We start from the raw sequence: 14,867 nt of genomic DNA, 5'->3' as shown, positions 1-14,867 counted from the left end.
GGAAAACTTTTTGTTGCTTTCTTCGTTTTCGTGAAAACCGTCAAACGCCTGCCATGAAGTCGTGCGCTGGATGATCTGATTAGGGAGCCATGACCATAGCGAGAAGCGCCATACGGGTGTACAGGCCGTATCTCATCTGCGATGCTGTTAGCTGGGATGTCCTTATGGATCAGGGTTAGACTTACCTGTCTGAAGTAGGCTGCCCTTGGGTCAAAGTCCACCTCCTCGTTAATCTCGTTGTTCCTTGGGAGCGGATGCATGACAATCATGTTCGCCTTGGCTCCCTTCAGTAGCTTGTTGTCAATGACAAACGCATCCTTGACAGCCTCGTAGCTGGCAACATCTGGGAAGCGCTCCTTCTGTACACGAGTGCAGTACATGACATCCGATGAAGCGACGATGTCGTCGGTCAGCTCAGTGGTGACCTTGTTCAGCTGACCGCGGGCCTTCAGTGCATCAGTGACACCAGTAGGCATGGGTAGAGACGAGGGCGACACAAGGTTGATGGTGACATCGTAGTGAGAAAGGAGCTCGCAGAGGGAGTGGACCGTTCGGCCATACTTGAGGTCACCAACGAAGGTAATGTTGAGGCCTAAAAAGAGTTAGTGTATGTCTCACATGAGGTTGGTACAAGGAAATTCTTACCGTTCACTGTGCCCAATTCTTCTCGGATGGTGAAGATGTCCAGAAGAGCCTGGGTTGGGTGCTCACGGCTACCGTTACCAGCGTTGATGATAGGCACATCGGAGAACTTGGTAGCAATGTTGATCGACTCCTCCGACGGATGACGCAGGACAATGGCATCACCGTAGCAGCCCAGAGTGCGGATAGTGTCTGCAATGGATTCGCCCTTTTGTGTAGACGACACCAATTCATTGATGACGACGACCTCACCACCGAGACGTTTCATAGCCGCATCGAAGGAAGCGGAAGTCCTAGTTGATGGTTCGCAGAACAGAGTGCAGAGGACGCGACCCTTGAGGATATCAAGACAACCCTGGCGCTGAGTACCGAGACGCATCTCTTGCGCGATGGTGAACAGCAGATGAAGGTCTGCACGGGTGAATTGCTTGACAGAGGTAATGTGTTCCCTCTTGAACGGAGACCTTGCAAGAAGTTGCTGCAGCGACAGCGAGCCGTTAAGCTTAGACAAAGGCCCTGAAGATGCATCGTGGGCTCCGGGAGCTGCAGCAAACTCCTGGAAATCTACCTTGCTGATCTCCATGTCGTAGTGGCGAGCGATAGCCTCAATCAACAACTTCGCGTTCTTCACGTTGGTCACCAGAGGAGTCTGGTAGTCAACGGCCATACGACGGGTACGGTATCCTCTGCTCATGTAGTTGGCAGGCCGACGGAAACGGTTGCTGGATGGCAAGTTGATGTACAAGTCGATGAGGTTGTTTGACAAGTGCTGGGTGAGCGAGTACTCTTGCTTTTGCTCGTCGTGTTCACCAGTGGACAATACTTCCAAGAACTTAACGGGGATACCGTGCTCTTGAATGTAGTCAGCAGTTCCAGCAGTGGCGAAGAGGTTGTAGCCCATCTTGTGCAGACGCTCGATTGAAGGCAACATCTCTAACTTGTCCTTGAATGAACCAATAGACAGCAAGATGTTCTTCTTCGGCAGCCTGAAGCCAGTGGCAATGAGACCCTTGATATAGGCTTCGTACTTGGTACGACCGAAGCAGGCAACCTCACCAGTGGAAGCCATCTCCACACCAAGGACAGGATCAGCACCGGAAAGACGGGAGAACGAGAACTGGGGAACCTTGACACCAACGTACTCGGCCGGGATGTTAGTGGGTGGGTACTCAGTCACAGGTAGGCCTGACATGGCCTTGGTAGCCATCTCGATCAAATCGACACCCATGACCTTGGAGACGAATGGGAAGGATCGGGAAGCGCGGACATTGCACTCGATAACCTTGATCTCGTTATCCTTGGCAATGAACTGGATGTTGTAAGGTCCAGTTATGTTTAGTGCAGCTCCTATCTTGCGCTGATCATGGGTTAGTAAATGCGTGGTAGATGTATATAGCTGAAAAAACTTACAGTGGCATCTTCGATCTGGCGAATAGTCTCTGGGTCAAGGTCTTGAGGAGGGAGAATCAACGTAGCATCACCAGAGTGAACACCAGCATTCTCAACATGCTCAGAGATGAAATGACCAATCATGGTTCCGTTGCGAGCGACGGCATCCATTTCGATCTCCTTTGCGTTCTCGATGTACTTGGTGATGACGACTGGGTGCTCCTTCGAAACGTCGGCAGCTTGATTGAGGTAGTTGGCCAGGTCGTGCTTCGAGTAGACAGTGTTCATGGCAGCTCCAGACAGGACGTACGAGGGACGAACCAGGACAGGGTAGGAAACTCGGTCGCAGAATTCCATCGCCTCGTCAATGCTGGTGAGCTCTTTCCATGCAGGCTGGTCGACATTGATGCGGTCCAACATACGAGAGAACTTGTACCTGTTCTCGGCATTGTCAATCATCTCGGGGGAAGTACCGAGGATCTTGACGTTCATGCGGTGCAGAGGAAGGGCGATGTTGTTGCTGGTTTGGCCTCCCATGGAGACAATGACACCGCTGGAGTTCTCAAGGTGGTAGATGTCCAAGACAACCTCTAAGCTGATGTTGTCAAAGTATAGCCTGTCTGCTTCATCGTAGTCGGTAGAAACTGTTTCCGGGTTGTAGTTCAACATGACTGTCTTGAAGCCCTGCTCTCTGAGAGTGCGGATAGCGCGGACTGAGCACCAGTCGAACTCAACTGATGATCCAATGCGGTACACACCTGAGCCGAGAACCATGATACCCTTGTCGTTGAAGCTGATGTCATGCTCCTTGGCGTTGTATGTCAAGTAAAGGTAATTGGTCACGGCGGGGAACTCAGCTGCGACCGTATCAATCTGCTTGACGACAGGGAAGATTCCAGCATCGACACGCACGCGGCGGACGGCAAGCTCGTTCGAGGCCCAGAACTTAGCGAGTTGGCGATCGGAGAAACCGAGCTGCTTTGCCTTCTTCAACAGCGGCATGGTGATGCTGAGGGTGTTGTAGCTTGCCATTGATTTCTCGAAGTCGCTAAGAGACTTGAGGCGGCTGAGGAACCACTTGTCAATCTGGGTCATCTCCCAGATCTTGTCGACACTGTATCCAGCCTTCATAGCGTTGGCGATGGCGAAGAGACGCTGGTCGGAAGGTGTCTGTAGCTCCTGATCGATCTCCATCAGGGCTGGAGTTTCGTTGAAACCGAGGTTGCTGGGATCGATCTCGCGAATAGCCTTTTGAATGGCTTCTTCGAACGTTCGACCAATGCTCATAACTTCGCCAACACTCTTCATGGAAGAACCGAGGAGTGTTGAGACACGGGTGAACTTCTTCAAGTCCCAGCGAGGAATCTTCACGACAACGTAGTCGAGCGATGGCTCGAAGCAAGCACATGTCACACGTGTGACTGAGTTGGAGATCTCGTTGAGAGGAATGTTCAGACCAAGCTTAGCTGCAACAAAGGCAAGGGGGTAACCTGTCGCCTTGGAGGCAAGAGCGGAGGAACGCGACAGACGGGCGTTGACCTCAATGATGCAGTACTCCTTGGAGAAGGGATTCAGTGCGTATTGAATGTTGCACTCACCGACAACACCGAGATGGCGAATGACATTGACAGCGGTCGTTCGGAGCATGTTGTAATCAGTGTCGGACAGAGTTTGCGAGGGAGCAACCACAATGGAATCTCCCGTGTGGATACCAAGCGGATCGAAGTTCTCCATGTTGCAGACTGTGATGCAGTTGTCTCGGCAATCTCGGACAACTTCGTATTCGATCTCCTTCCAGCCCTTCATACTGCGCTCGATGAGAATTTGAGGACTGGCAGCGAAAGCCTTGTTGCAAAGGTCGAGCAGCTCAGCCTCGTTGTTTGCGAAGCCACTTCCGAGCCCACCAAGAGCATAGGCAGCTCGGACAATGACAGGAAAGCCGATGTCCTTGACGACGCGCATAGCCTCTTCTACATTGTTGGCAGATGCAGACTTGGCACATTTCTCGCCAATCGACTCCATGCTACGAGCGAAGAGCTCTCGGTCCTCTGTAGTGATGATGGTGTCAATCGGGGTACCAAGCACTTTGACGCCGAGGCCTTCGAATTCGTCCTTCAGTTGGATACCGACCTGGAGGGCGGTTTGACCACCGAAGGTCACGTAGATACCATCAGGTCGCTCCTTCTGGATGATCTTGCGAACAAAGTCTGCGTTGACGGGCAGGAAGTAGACCTTGTCGGCAAGACCCTTGGAGGTTTGGATGGTGGCGATGTTGGGGTTGATCAGAATCGTGTAGATTCCCTCTTCCTTCAAAGCCTTGATCGCCTGACTTCCAGAGTAGTCAAACTCTCCAGCCTGTCCAATGCTCAAACCTCCACTGCCGAGGACAAGCACCTTCTTGACGTCCACCCTGGGGGTGAGCTTTCTGTTCTCCTCGAAGGTGCCACCGGGGAATTCGACTGGCTGTGACAAGACTTCGGATGATGTCATTGATTTCTGGATAGTGCTGATGAAGACATCGAAGAGATACTCGGTGTCACGAGGGCCAGGGGTGTGTTCGGGGTGAAATTGCACACTGAAGTAAGGCCTGCGAACGTGTCGGATACCCTCGTTGCTCCCATCGTTAGCGTTGACAAAGAGCTCTTCCCAGCCGTTGGGTAGTGTCTTGGAATCAACGGCATAACCGTGGTTCTGTGACGTGATGTGGCACTTGCCAGTAAGCAAGCTGGTGCAAGGGATGTTGGCACCACGGTTACCGAACTTCATCTTGACTGTATCGGCGCCAGCAGCTCGTGCGAGCAGTTGGTGACCAAGACAGATACCGAAGATGGGTGTTCGCGCTTCGTCCATAGCACTCTTGATGTGCTTGACGGTAGACTCCATCATAGCTGGGTCACCGGGACCGTTTGAGATGAAGAGACCATCGTAGTCTTTGCCAGCGAGCGCAGGGAAGTCGTAGTCCCATGGAACCTGCAAGACTTCGACTCCTCTCCGGACCAAGCACCTAAGCTGGTTGTATTTGAGACCGACGTCAACGGTGACGACACGTACGGGACGGCCAGAGGGGTGCTTGAGGGCAGTCGCAGGATCGGGCTTGTAGAGCTTGGGTTTCTTGATGGAGACTATACGGGTGTTAGGATGGGTCTCTGCTGGAGTTTGGGTTTTGCATACCTTCAGCAACCAGATTCTTCTTGTTGGGGTCAAGCCATTCGATCTGCTCGAAGCTACTCCTCCAGTCCACCTCGTCGTCGGCGAGGGTCTGGGTGTTGACTGCACCGTTGGTGAGGGAGGTGGAGGAAGGAGTTGGTCCAGTCCTCTGCATGAGACGTCCCAGCATACTTCCCTCCTCTCTGATGCGCTTCGTCAGCGCTCGCGTGTCGACGCCAGTGATGGCGGGCACGCCCTGCTCCTTGAGCCATGCGCCCAGCGAAGAGGTGGCCAAGTGATGCGAGTATTCCTCGCCAGCGTATGTAGCTACAACCAATCCCGCAATGTGGATCTCGCTGGACTCGAAGTGAGCTGGAACGCCCTCGAGAAGGGCGTCCATCTCTTCCCTCGAGGGCACACCATAGTTGCCTACTAGGGGGAATGTGATGACCAAGATCTGGCCGCGGTAGGAGGGGTCTGTGATTGACTCGGGGTAGCCAACCATGCCCGTCTGGAAGACGAGTTCTCCAGAAATACTCTTGTCAGCACCGAAGCTGTTTCCGAAGCAGACATAGCCATCTTGAAGCTCAAGAGCCAAGTCGTGGCTTTGGTCGGGCTGTGAAGCCATAATTGAAGGTATAAGTGACAGCTCTAGGGCTATGGAACCCTTGAGAAGCGAGACTGCCAGGCAATTGTAGAGAAGAGAAGAAGTGAAGCCTGAGAAAAAAGTTTCAGAGCCTCACTGCAACGAAAAAAACGTGAGTAGTCTAGCTGCCGCTGTATGGCGGGGTTGATTGGCCCCGCCTTAGCGAATGACGAGTTTGGTCGGCCTTTCTGTGCCTCGCCGAGAGTCAACCACGATCGTAGAGCACCAAAAAATATTGCTCCGATATCGACGTCGACTACGTCTTGGTCCCCTCATCGTGGTGCTCACCAACAGCTGATGTCCAAGTCATACCGAAACTTGGTTGAGATCAAGACAGGTTTTACAGCAGAGTCAGTGAGCGACTTTGGATAATTCAAAATTTCGTGCACTTCCCACGAGATCAGCACCTACTGCACATCAAAACCTTCAACAAAGAATTTCTTTTGCAAGGGCTCGCCTGGCGGTGTGAAGCCGGAGCTGCATGCATCGCCAAAGCTGCCAATGGTGAGTAGCGGGAACACCTTTAACGAGGTGGAGCTATGATCAGCGCAGGATCCAACGGCTCATGCACGGCGACATCACCGTCTGTCGTGCCTCTGCGCGCAGAGGCATTTGTGTGTGAATGAGCAGATATCGCAGGCCGTGGGAGTCTGAGGTTTTTGAGTCCGACAGCGGCTAGGTGACAAATAAGATGGAGCAATTATCTGAATGTCATGCAGGGCCAGTAGCCTCGCCCTAAGAGCGAAAGGCAGGGTTGCCGTCAGGGTATTTATTGATCGAGATCGTCTAGATGCCTTCAGATCGCGGACATTTTGACCGCATCCTGGGGGCTCTGAGCGATGGATCAGACGAGCTGATGGCGCGATACGAAGCAGTGAAATGCCTTAACAGCTCCTCTGTAACCATGGATCAGGTGGTGGAGAGGGCCGCGAAGAAGGTTTCGCCTACCTCCATCAGGCATGTGGAGGATCTGAGGTATATTGTATGCACTCTGCACCCCAGAGTGCTAAAGATACCCACTTCAGGGCAATCGTCTCGATGACGCCTTTGAAAATGGCGCGTTTTCCCCTCCGGCAATGGCTCACATGGCATTCTGGACGTGCTTTTGGCGGCGCCCCTCGTTGCAAGCCCTGTCTGCATGTGCGGCGTGCCCGCGTCTATTGGCTACAGACGCGTCTGGGGGAGGGACGACGCGAGATAAGGATCGAGTCTTACCCGTCTGCATCTTCTCTCCAAGGCGAACATGGCGCATGACGGGCCAGAGTTCTCAGGCGGTGAACTGCATGTGGCACGAAAGTAGGCAAGAGCGCTTTTCACGATCCTCCATCTCGTGCTTCATTTCCCACCCGTGATGAAACCTAGCACTCTCCACCCAACTCGCACCACCACCCTCTCCCCTACCTACGCCGACGCTGACGAGGAATTTCGTTTCCTTTAGAGGCTCGAGGTAGTTTCCATGTTCGCTTCATTCTTCAGCAAAAAGTCACGCCGGCCATCTGAGACCACGCCACTTCTCGCGGCCATCAACCGCTACCGTCGTCGCCAGAACGGAGAGGACTCGGAAAGTGAAGATGAGCAGGAGTGCGTAGCGCAGTATGACGGCGACGAAGATGACGAAGACGAGGACCGCCAGCGAGACGGGCCCTTGCTGCCCGTCTTTTCTGCGGAAGTTCTGGGTACGCGGAGAATAATGCTTGCTTGCTTGCTTGTTCATGGCACTGACAATATCCGCAGATCGCATACCCATCTACAACACCACGCACGCCATTCGCATAATCCTCGTTCAGCGATGCGAAACCACGCTGTCATGGGACCAGCTGCGCTCCCCGCAAGTGTCGCAATTTCTCGTCAAGCCCATCCAGCAGCAGATTCGCTCCGACCAGTTCTCGCGCGGGCTGCTCTACTGTCTGCTCGCCAACTGCCTACAATTCAAAAAGGAAGGAGAAGAGAATCCTGGTAATGTGGGCGTCAGTAAGACGCGGGCGCTCATATGCGAGCTTCTGGCTATGCGCATGCTGAAGGAGTTTTCCACGCGAGAACTCATCGATGCGCTCTCCTACGACTTCGATCCTTTGCAGGGTATGATGGTACAGGAACGTGGTACCAACACCCCAGGTGGCGCGAACTGGTCGCGGCAGGCGTACCGTAATGCTGCGCGCATATCCACGCTCGAGATTGCTATTCGCGCTCAGGCGAAGAAGTTCCTTGCCCATCCTCTGGTAGTGCGCCAGCTGGAAGCCATCTGGGCAGGCACCATTGTCTTCCACTCGGCAGCCGATAGCCTACACCGGAAGCCAGACTCCCCCCAAGAACGTGGGTACAACGTCCGCGACAACCTCTCCCCACGGACAGGCCCGTCTCGTCGCATGTCGCCGACCAAGCCCGCGCCTCCCCTGCCTCCGCCTGCCGCGCTTCTTCGGCGTACAGTAACACTCTACGATCCCCACGATGCCTCCCTCTTCAAACTCTCCCGTCTACGTGTTCCGCGCTACCGCAACCTGTTCTCGACTCTCTCCTTCGCCATCATGCTGGGCCTGTTCTTGGCTGTGCTGGCTGAGAAGTCGGACGATATAACAGCACTTGAAGTCTTGTTCTGGTTCTGGAGCGCTGGATACATGCTCGACGAAGTAGTTGGTTTCTCTGAACAGGGCTTTGGTCTATACATTATGAGTGTTTGGAATGCCTTTGATCTAGGTATCCTCCTCATGTTCATGGCTTACTATGTCTTACGCCTTTACGGAATTCTCATGCCCGACGTCAGTCGCCACGGGGTGGCTGCTATGGCTTATGATGTGCTGGGATCCACCGCGGTCCTGCTTTTTCCTAGGCTGTTCTCGGCTCTGGACCATTATCGGTACTTTTCGCAGCTGCTCATTGCCTTCAAGATGATGGCTATGGATCTGGTTGCGATTCTCGTCCTCATTGTGATAAGCTGCAGTGGTTTCTTTGTCGCTTTTAGCTTGGCCTTCAAGAGAGATCTCGGGGCTTCCGATGCCGCATACGCCATCTTCCAATTGGTTATGGGTTTCACACCTGCCGCATGGGATCTCTGGGGCGAGGTCAACTTTCTCGGCAAGACTCTTCTTGCTCTATTCCTCTTCATTTGTCACTTCCTTATCGTCACCATTCTTGTTACGGTCCTGACCAATTCCTTCATGGCAGTCGTCAAGAATGCCGATGAAGAGCATCAGTTCCTATTCGCAGTCAACACCATCTCTATGGTCAAGTCGGATGCGCTCTTCTCCTACATCCCGCCGACCAATATTATTGGGTGGCTGTTAATCCCGCTCAAATACACCATGTCTTTCAAGAGGTTTCTGCGCATGAATCGGCTCGTCATTAAGTTGACGCATCTTCCCATCCTGTTCGTAATTTTCTTCTATGAGCGCGTTCTTCTGTCGCATCTATCGTACGGTCCAACCGATCTTGTCGAACAACGGGGTCGGGCTGAATCCAAAGCACCTGTGCCTGCGTTCAGCATTCGGGGCCCTACCGAATTATTCAGCCCTCGCCTCCGTGAGCCTTCTGTCACTACCTTCCAGAAGGACCAGGCACTCGAGGAGGTGTTCAGGCGACCCTTTCGCGACCCTAGCTTCCAACCTACACCTCGCTATCCGACGCCTAGGAGGAACTCGGGCAATGTTGTATCGGATTGGATGAAGAAGATGGGCGACGATGATGAGAACACACCGCCTCAGGACGACTCACGATCAGTTTTGGACCGACTCGAGGGGCCCATTCGGCCATATTTACGGCGAACGAAAACCGCCGGTCAGCCGAGACGTAGGCACCCGCTCGCTACCAGGACGGTGGTTTCCGATCCCGACGACGCCGCAACCCCATTGGGTCGGGCCATAGCAGAGGAAGAAGAACCAGACTTAAATTTAGCTATGACCATGGAGGAGGTGCCACAGCAGACTGATGCTGATGGAGATGACGAAGACGACGACGCGAGTACCGATCAGCAGGTCACCCCGCGGGTCGAGCAGAGTCAGAAGGATAGCAAACGGCCTCAGACAGGATACGAGTCTTCCGAAGATGAGTCTTTCCGTACGCCCATGACTATGCTGCCCAAGTCGCAAAGCCGCACTCCAGCCATTGTGGCCTCACCCTCTGATTCCAGCTTCAAAGCAAAAGCACCTCTATCACCTAGCAAGAAGCGATCCAAACCAGGGCACAACCGCAACACTTCCACAAGCACAATTCTCTTCAGTCCTGTCAAGGAGACTATGAACGTGTCACGTGCTCCATCTCCCGAAAAGCGGCCGAGGACAAGCGCTCGCAGCGGGACAGCCACTGGTACAGCAACTCCGGGACGTCTGGACACTTCAAGTGGAACAGGCGCCAAAACTCCAAAGCGGGCTAGTGTGCCCCCTCCTGCTGCGGCTTCTCGTCCTCGTGCGATCATGCCACCACGCGGGATGTCATCCAACCTACTATCTAAAAGCAACCTGGCACGCGAGCCCTCGTTCAATGCCATTGCTCTAGATCTTGCATCAGATCTCGGAGACAACAACCTCAACCCCAATTTTGGCAATCTTAACGGTCTACCTGCATCGTTTACCACGCAATTCGAGATGGCTGCTAGAATGAAGGCACATGAAATGCAGAAGGGCAGCGACAACGACTCTGAGTCTAACCGCATGAGCAGAATTATGCTTGCGCGGATGACGACGCTTGAAGAAGGCTTCCGCGACATGCTTCAGGAAGTCAAGGGTTTGAAGCAGGGAGACAGCCAAGGAGGTAGTCGCGGTACCCACTCGCCGCCGAACGAGCCGTCTACCAAAAAGAAGGGCAAAGCGAAGAAGAAGATGAGCATTAGACGAAGTGATGAAGAGCCAAGGATGGGCTCCAGCCTATGAAGAAGTAACGAGGCTGTATGTGGCGCATTGCATATGTCGGTGTTTTCAGGGTCATCTTGCATTGCTTGCATTGGTCATTTTGGGTTTGGCATAACTGTTTTGACAAGATGATACCCCGCGGGTGTTTTCTGTCTAATCAGCGGCGTTTTGTCTAGTTTGTGAGCATGCATCGTATGTGCCTTGCTTTTGTATCATTAGTTTTGGTTGTCTCTGTTGAAGTCTGGTCGTAATTTCTAGTTCAAATACATTGGTATTGCAATGTATAGAAGTTGTTCGTGGTTGGATCGATTCGTGGTTTCAGTGCCCGCAGATTTTAAACAGTGATGAACCGGCTCAATTCATGCCTTAAAAACCCTTTCGAATTTCTCGTGAGCCATGTTTGGGATAAAATGATACACTACTTAGAATGCTATCTGGCCATTTTCCAAGCCAAGTGCACCGTATAGCACTCTCAACATCAACCATGCATGCCCATGTCTCCATCAGGCCTACTGGAGATATAGCTGCGATTTGGAATCCCCTATGACAACGTTTATATGTAAAGCAGCTTTTGTTCTCACGTCATCGGGTCTGATCAATGTATCACGGTTGGATCTCGAGGTCACAGATCTGCGTTCTCTACTACGATCAGATACTGCATTGACAGCAAAGCGACACTAACCGTGATAGTAATGAGGTCAGATAGCTGTATGAAGCGTAGAAGCTAGTAACTTCCCAAGTTGATGCATGCTTGACTGCTGAGAACTTCTGCAAAGGTCTAGATGCCGCAATCCATATGCCCCTGAATATCCTTCACAACAACACGTGTATGACCGAATATGATCCCAGCACTCAACACAGAATGCAGGAACGCGCATGTAGGTGTTGCGCAAACCACCTCGCTCCCTACCGGCAAGGCCATAGCCACATCTATATTTGTTCGGACAGTAGACGTTCTAGAATCGAGAAAGTGGGTCCAGCTCCTAAATGAAGCATCGATCTGACGTTGAAAGCATGTTGTGCGTTGTGACGCGCGCCCTTTCCCCACAAGCACCCTATTCTGCGGGCAATCGGCGCAGGGGAGAGCTAGCATATTCGATGTTTCGTATATTGGAGTGATCCGTGGATTTCCATAATTAGGGTCTATAGCTCAATTGAACCCTTGATTTTTAAATCCAAGTAACACTCCTCAATCGCTTGACAGGCTGCTGCTGCCATTCTACTAGAGTCACAAGCGTTAAGCTATCAAACATTCCCCCGCATCATCCGATACCCTTTGTTCGAGGAGACCGGAACGTTTTACCCCGCAAATCAACACGAGCCTCACACGACCTTTCAGCACACAAGGTACACGCACTGCGGAAGAAACAATATGGCGCCTATGCACAAGACACCCAGCGAAGAAGGTACGTATTTCTCGTTTTCCACACTCCCATCCATCAAAGTTCTTAATGGAAGGAGAAGCACCACTAACATCTTGTCCTCCTATAGAAATCGCAAACACGCTCGGTAACCTTGAACTCTCGACGTCACACCCACAGAAAACTGCGCAGAAGCCCAAATCCAAGCCCGTGGCAGATAGCTGGGAAGCCGAACTCAGTGGCTCGGATACCGAAACCGAAGATGTAGACTCGGGCAAGTCAGAAGCAAAGGGTTCACCACACGATTCTTTACAACCACTGTCTACATCCACGTCTCGCGACATCCCGCCAAACCCGCCGCCGCCTACACCCGCTAGTCCGACGCAGTTTGAGTACCCGGATAATGTGCCGTATAGCTTGAACTCGAATCTGAGCGATAGCGGGAGTAGGAGCTCGAGCAGAGGGGGTGGCAGTCTGGACAAGCGACCAGAGAAGACAACGGCGGTAGCTGGCAGGCTGATTGCAGGTGCCTTGGGTGTTAGGGCACCGAAGAGGACGGATGAGGAGAGGGAATATGATCGTGCTATGAGGGAGAAGGAGAGGAAGAGGAGGAACGAGGAGAGGGAAAGGGAGAAGAAGGAGGCTGAGGAGAGGGAAGCGAGGAAGAAGGCTGTTTGGGATGATTAGGGGAGCGACCACGCTTCTGCTAGGGCTTCGCTAGGTGTATGATACGACTTGGAAGCCTCTATAATTGTGTATATGTAGTCTACGAAAATGTACAAATTAGGATTGAAGAGCTGGTTTGAGTTGCACGGAAATTTGAGTGTGTTAGTATGGCACCTTCACTGGCAAACGAAGATATTGGACATTGAACGTGTTCGGCTAAAAGCCAAAACGTTGCTTTGCTCGTCGTACCCACAGCACCAACCCTCACACATATTATACAGACTGCTCATTGGTGCCAAAGGAGTGCATGTAAGTCATGAAAAGTATGTAATGAATTCAATCCTCCTCGCATGTGGCGCACCATCAGCTAATACGTGAAGACACAAAGAGCGCCGCGCAAGGCGGGCTTGATAAATCCGTGACGCCCGAACCCATAGAATCATATCTGAAAGCAAAACCAATGCCTCTTTTCCGCCATCGCCGCCGCTGAAAGCAATCGTGTACTCGTAGGTCTTCGGCAAGTCGTACTCGTGGGTATACAAGGTGATGACTTAGCCGCCGGGTGTCGAAGTTTGGTACAGCTGTAGGGAGCTCTGCACAACGCTGCGGGGGGTCGCCGGTCAGCAGCCACCAATCTGCTCCTGGTGGACTTCGAGAGTGTCGCCGTCTTGCATGTCGAGCTATGTCCTGTCAGCAATTGGCTCAAGAAATGCAGCCTCGCGCTAATCGCGGGAGACCACTATTCTCCTACTTACCGTGTCTGGGTTGTCTGCAGCTGTTACGCGCTGACCGTCGAACAGGAATCGTACGCTCGAGATGTTCTTTCCCTGGCGGTCGCAGAAAGCGTTCATGAGCTTGCCAAGGGCAGTGGTGCGCTTGATCTTGAAGAAGACCTCGTTGTTGTTATCCGTCACCTTGATGTTGAGGTGCTCGCTCTGGCCACCATCCTCAGGCTTCTGCTGCACGTTGGGCGAACCGTTGTCAGACATTTTGGGGTGTAGAGAGTTCGTGGATGGCTGGGTGTGATTCTGGGTCGTAGAGCGATAGGGTAAGGCTGTTCGGCAAGGTCAGTCGGCTGTGCTAGCGGAAGCGGTGGACGTTAAGGAAAGGACGTTTTGCCGTGGGGGAAGCTGCTTTATGTGGTGCGGAGATAGCCATACCTTAATACCGGCGCTTTGGGTGCAAATTACGTCGGGTAATGGAAGGCTCTCGTGAGGCTGCGCAGACGCGTCGGGGGGTTTTGTAGGAGCGGTGGCAACGCGCGAAAGGTTATGTGAAGGAGGAAAGCGCAACGAAGAGGTGGGAGCACTGAGAATTAGTGGGGTCTCGCTCTTAAAGCATTGGCCAGATCCAACCAACCGGATTCATCTTCATCACCTTTACCTGCAAAGCACAATTCCTCTTACCTGAGCTCTTGCAAGACTGCTGGCTCAGTTACTTCAATACTTACCCACCTTTTTTGTACAAATTTGTGCAGCGTTTCGGCTGTTTGCGTGCTTCACCATGGTATGCTCATGATGTCACATCCATGGCACTGGCGAGAAACACCAAATTGACAAAGTCTTAGGGGGACATGGACAAAGACCTAAAGACAGACCCGCCATGTCATCCTAGAGCATGTGCAATCCAGAGTGTGTAGTCTGGGCAATTTGTAATCCATCTTACTGAGAGACAGATTGTATACAAAAGAACAACTACAACGAAGGGAAATGCAGAAAAGAGGTACGCATCTCACACCTGAAACAAGCTATGAACATACATGTATGAATTCTAAGCACAAACTGACTTTGGTCAGATCGATGCCTTGTATGAATGCTGTAATGCTTTCTACAAAGAACAAGGAGAAAATGCCAGTACCGTGAGCTGTCCAAAATATTCGCTGCTGAAGTGAGTGTTTGTTCAATCATGTTCCCCTACACAGCATCTCTGACAGCGCCTTAGGCTTAAGATGGAGCAACGTGCTAAGGGTATATCATAGCTTCCAAGGCAAACTAGTGGATGAGGACTAAGGTTCCGATGTAATTGTAGTCATGTATCATAACAAACAAGAACCCAACCATTTGTCCTGAGATTGACACCGGGACCTCAATCGTTCTCTCTGTGCTGAAGTTTCGCATTTGTAGCCTTATAACAAAACAATCCGCTGCATGAAACCGCGGGCATTCGCCATCACAT

The 14,867-nt window shown here is 52.3% G+C and overlaps 5 protein-coding genes across 5 annotated transcripts; 3 read left to right on the top strand and 2 right to left on the bottom strand.

The window, feature by feature from the left end:
- Positions 1–79: 79 nt before the first annotated feature.
- CC77DRAFT_989762 (carbamoyl-phosphate synth) lies at positions 80–5,806 on the bottom strand (the record flags this gene model as incomplete). Its single annotated transcript, XM_018536293.1, has 5 exons — positions 80–136; positions 186–592; positions 646–1,999; positions 2,053–5,153; positions 5,203–5,806. 5 exons carry the CDS (start codon positions 5,804–5,806, stop codon positions 80–82), a joined length of 5,523 nt encoding a protein of 1,840 aa, XP_018385628.1.
- Positions 5,807–7,073: 1,267 nt separating this feature from the next.
- On the top strand, positions 7,074–11,074 carry CC77DRAFT_114775 (hypothetical protein). Its single transcript, XM_018530107.1, has 2 exons — positions 7,074–7,500; positions 7,559–11,074. Exons 1-2 carry the CDS (start codon positions 7,281–7,283, stop codon positions 10,684–10,686), a joined length of 3,348 nt encoding a protein of 1,115 aa, XP_018385627.1. The 5' UTR covers positions 7,074–7,280; the 3' UTR covers positions 10,687–11,074.
- A 963-nt stretch (positions 11,075–12,037) lies between these two features.
- On the top strand, positions 12,038–12,713 carry CC77DRAFT_1009094 (hypothetical protein; the record flags this gene model as incomplete). The annotated part of the gene is made up of 2 exons (XM_018523573.1): positions 12,038–12,071; positions 12,157–12,713. The coding sequence occupies 2 exons, from the start codon at positions 12,038–12,040 to the stop codon at positions 12,711–12,713; spliced, it is 591 nt and encodes a 196-aa protein (XP_018385626.1).
- Positions 12,714–12,921: 208 nt separating this feature from the next.
- On the bottom strand, positions 12,922–13,976 carry CC77DRAFT_1020737 (ubiquitin-like protein). The gene is made up of 3 exons (XM_018525125.1): positions 13,853–13,976; positions 13,448–13,746; positions 12,922–13,372 (listed from the first exon to the last, which is right to left on the bottom strand). The coding sequence occupies exons 2-3, from the start codon at positions 13,679–13,681 to the stop codon at positions 13,313–13,315; spliced, it is 294 nt and encodes a 97-aa protein (XP_018385625.1). The 5' UTR covers positions 13,682–13,746; positions 13,853–13,976; the 3' UTR covers positions 12,922–13,312.
- A 126-nt stretch (positions 13,977–14,102) lies between these two features.
- Positions 14,103–14,776, top strand: CC77DRAFT_1020736 (DUF1903-domain-containing protein). Its single transcript, XM_018525124.1, has 5 exons — positions 14,103–14,198; positions 14,260–14,323; positions 14,368–14,414; positions 14,488–14,579; positions 14,634–14,776. Exons 1-5 carry the CDS (start codon positions 14,196–14,198, stop codon positions 14,668–14,670), a joined length of 243 nt encoding a protein of 80 aa, XP_018385624.1. The 5' UTR covers positions 14,103–14,195; the 3' UTR covers positions 14,671–14,776.
- Positions 14,777–14,867: the final 91 nt, after the last annotated feature.

Source organism: Alternaria alternata (genome assembly GCF_001642055.1).
Source record: "Alternaria alternata strain SRC1lrK2f unplaced genomic scaffold CC77scaffold_11, whole genome shotgun sequence".
NCBI classification, from domain to species: domain Eukaryota; kingdom Fungi; phylum Ascomycota; class Dothideomycetes; order Pleosporales; family Pleosporaceae; genus Alternaria; species Alternaria alternata.
The sequence above is the reverse complement of the archived record's forward strand: the minus strand, read 5'-3'. Positions and strand labels throughout refer to the sequence as shown.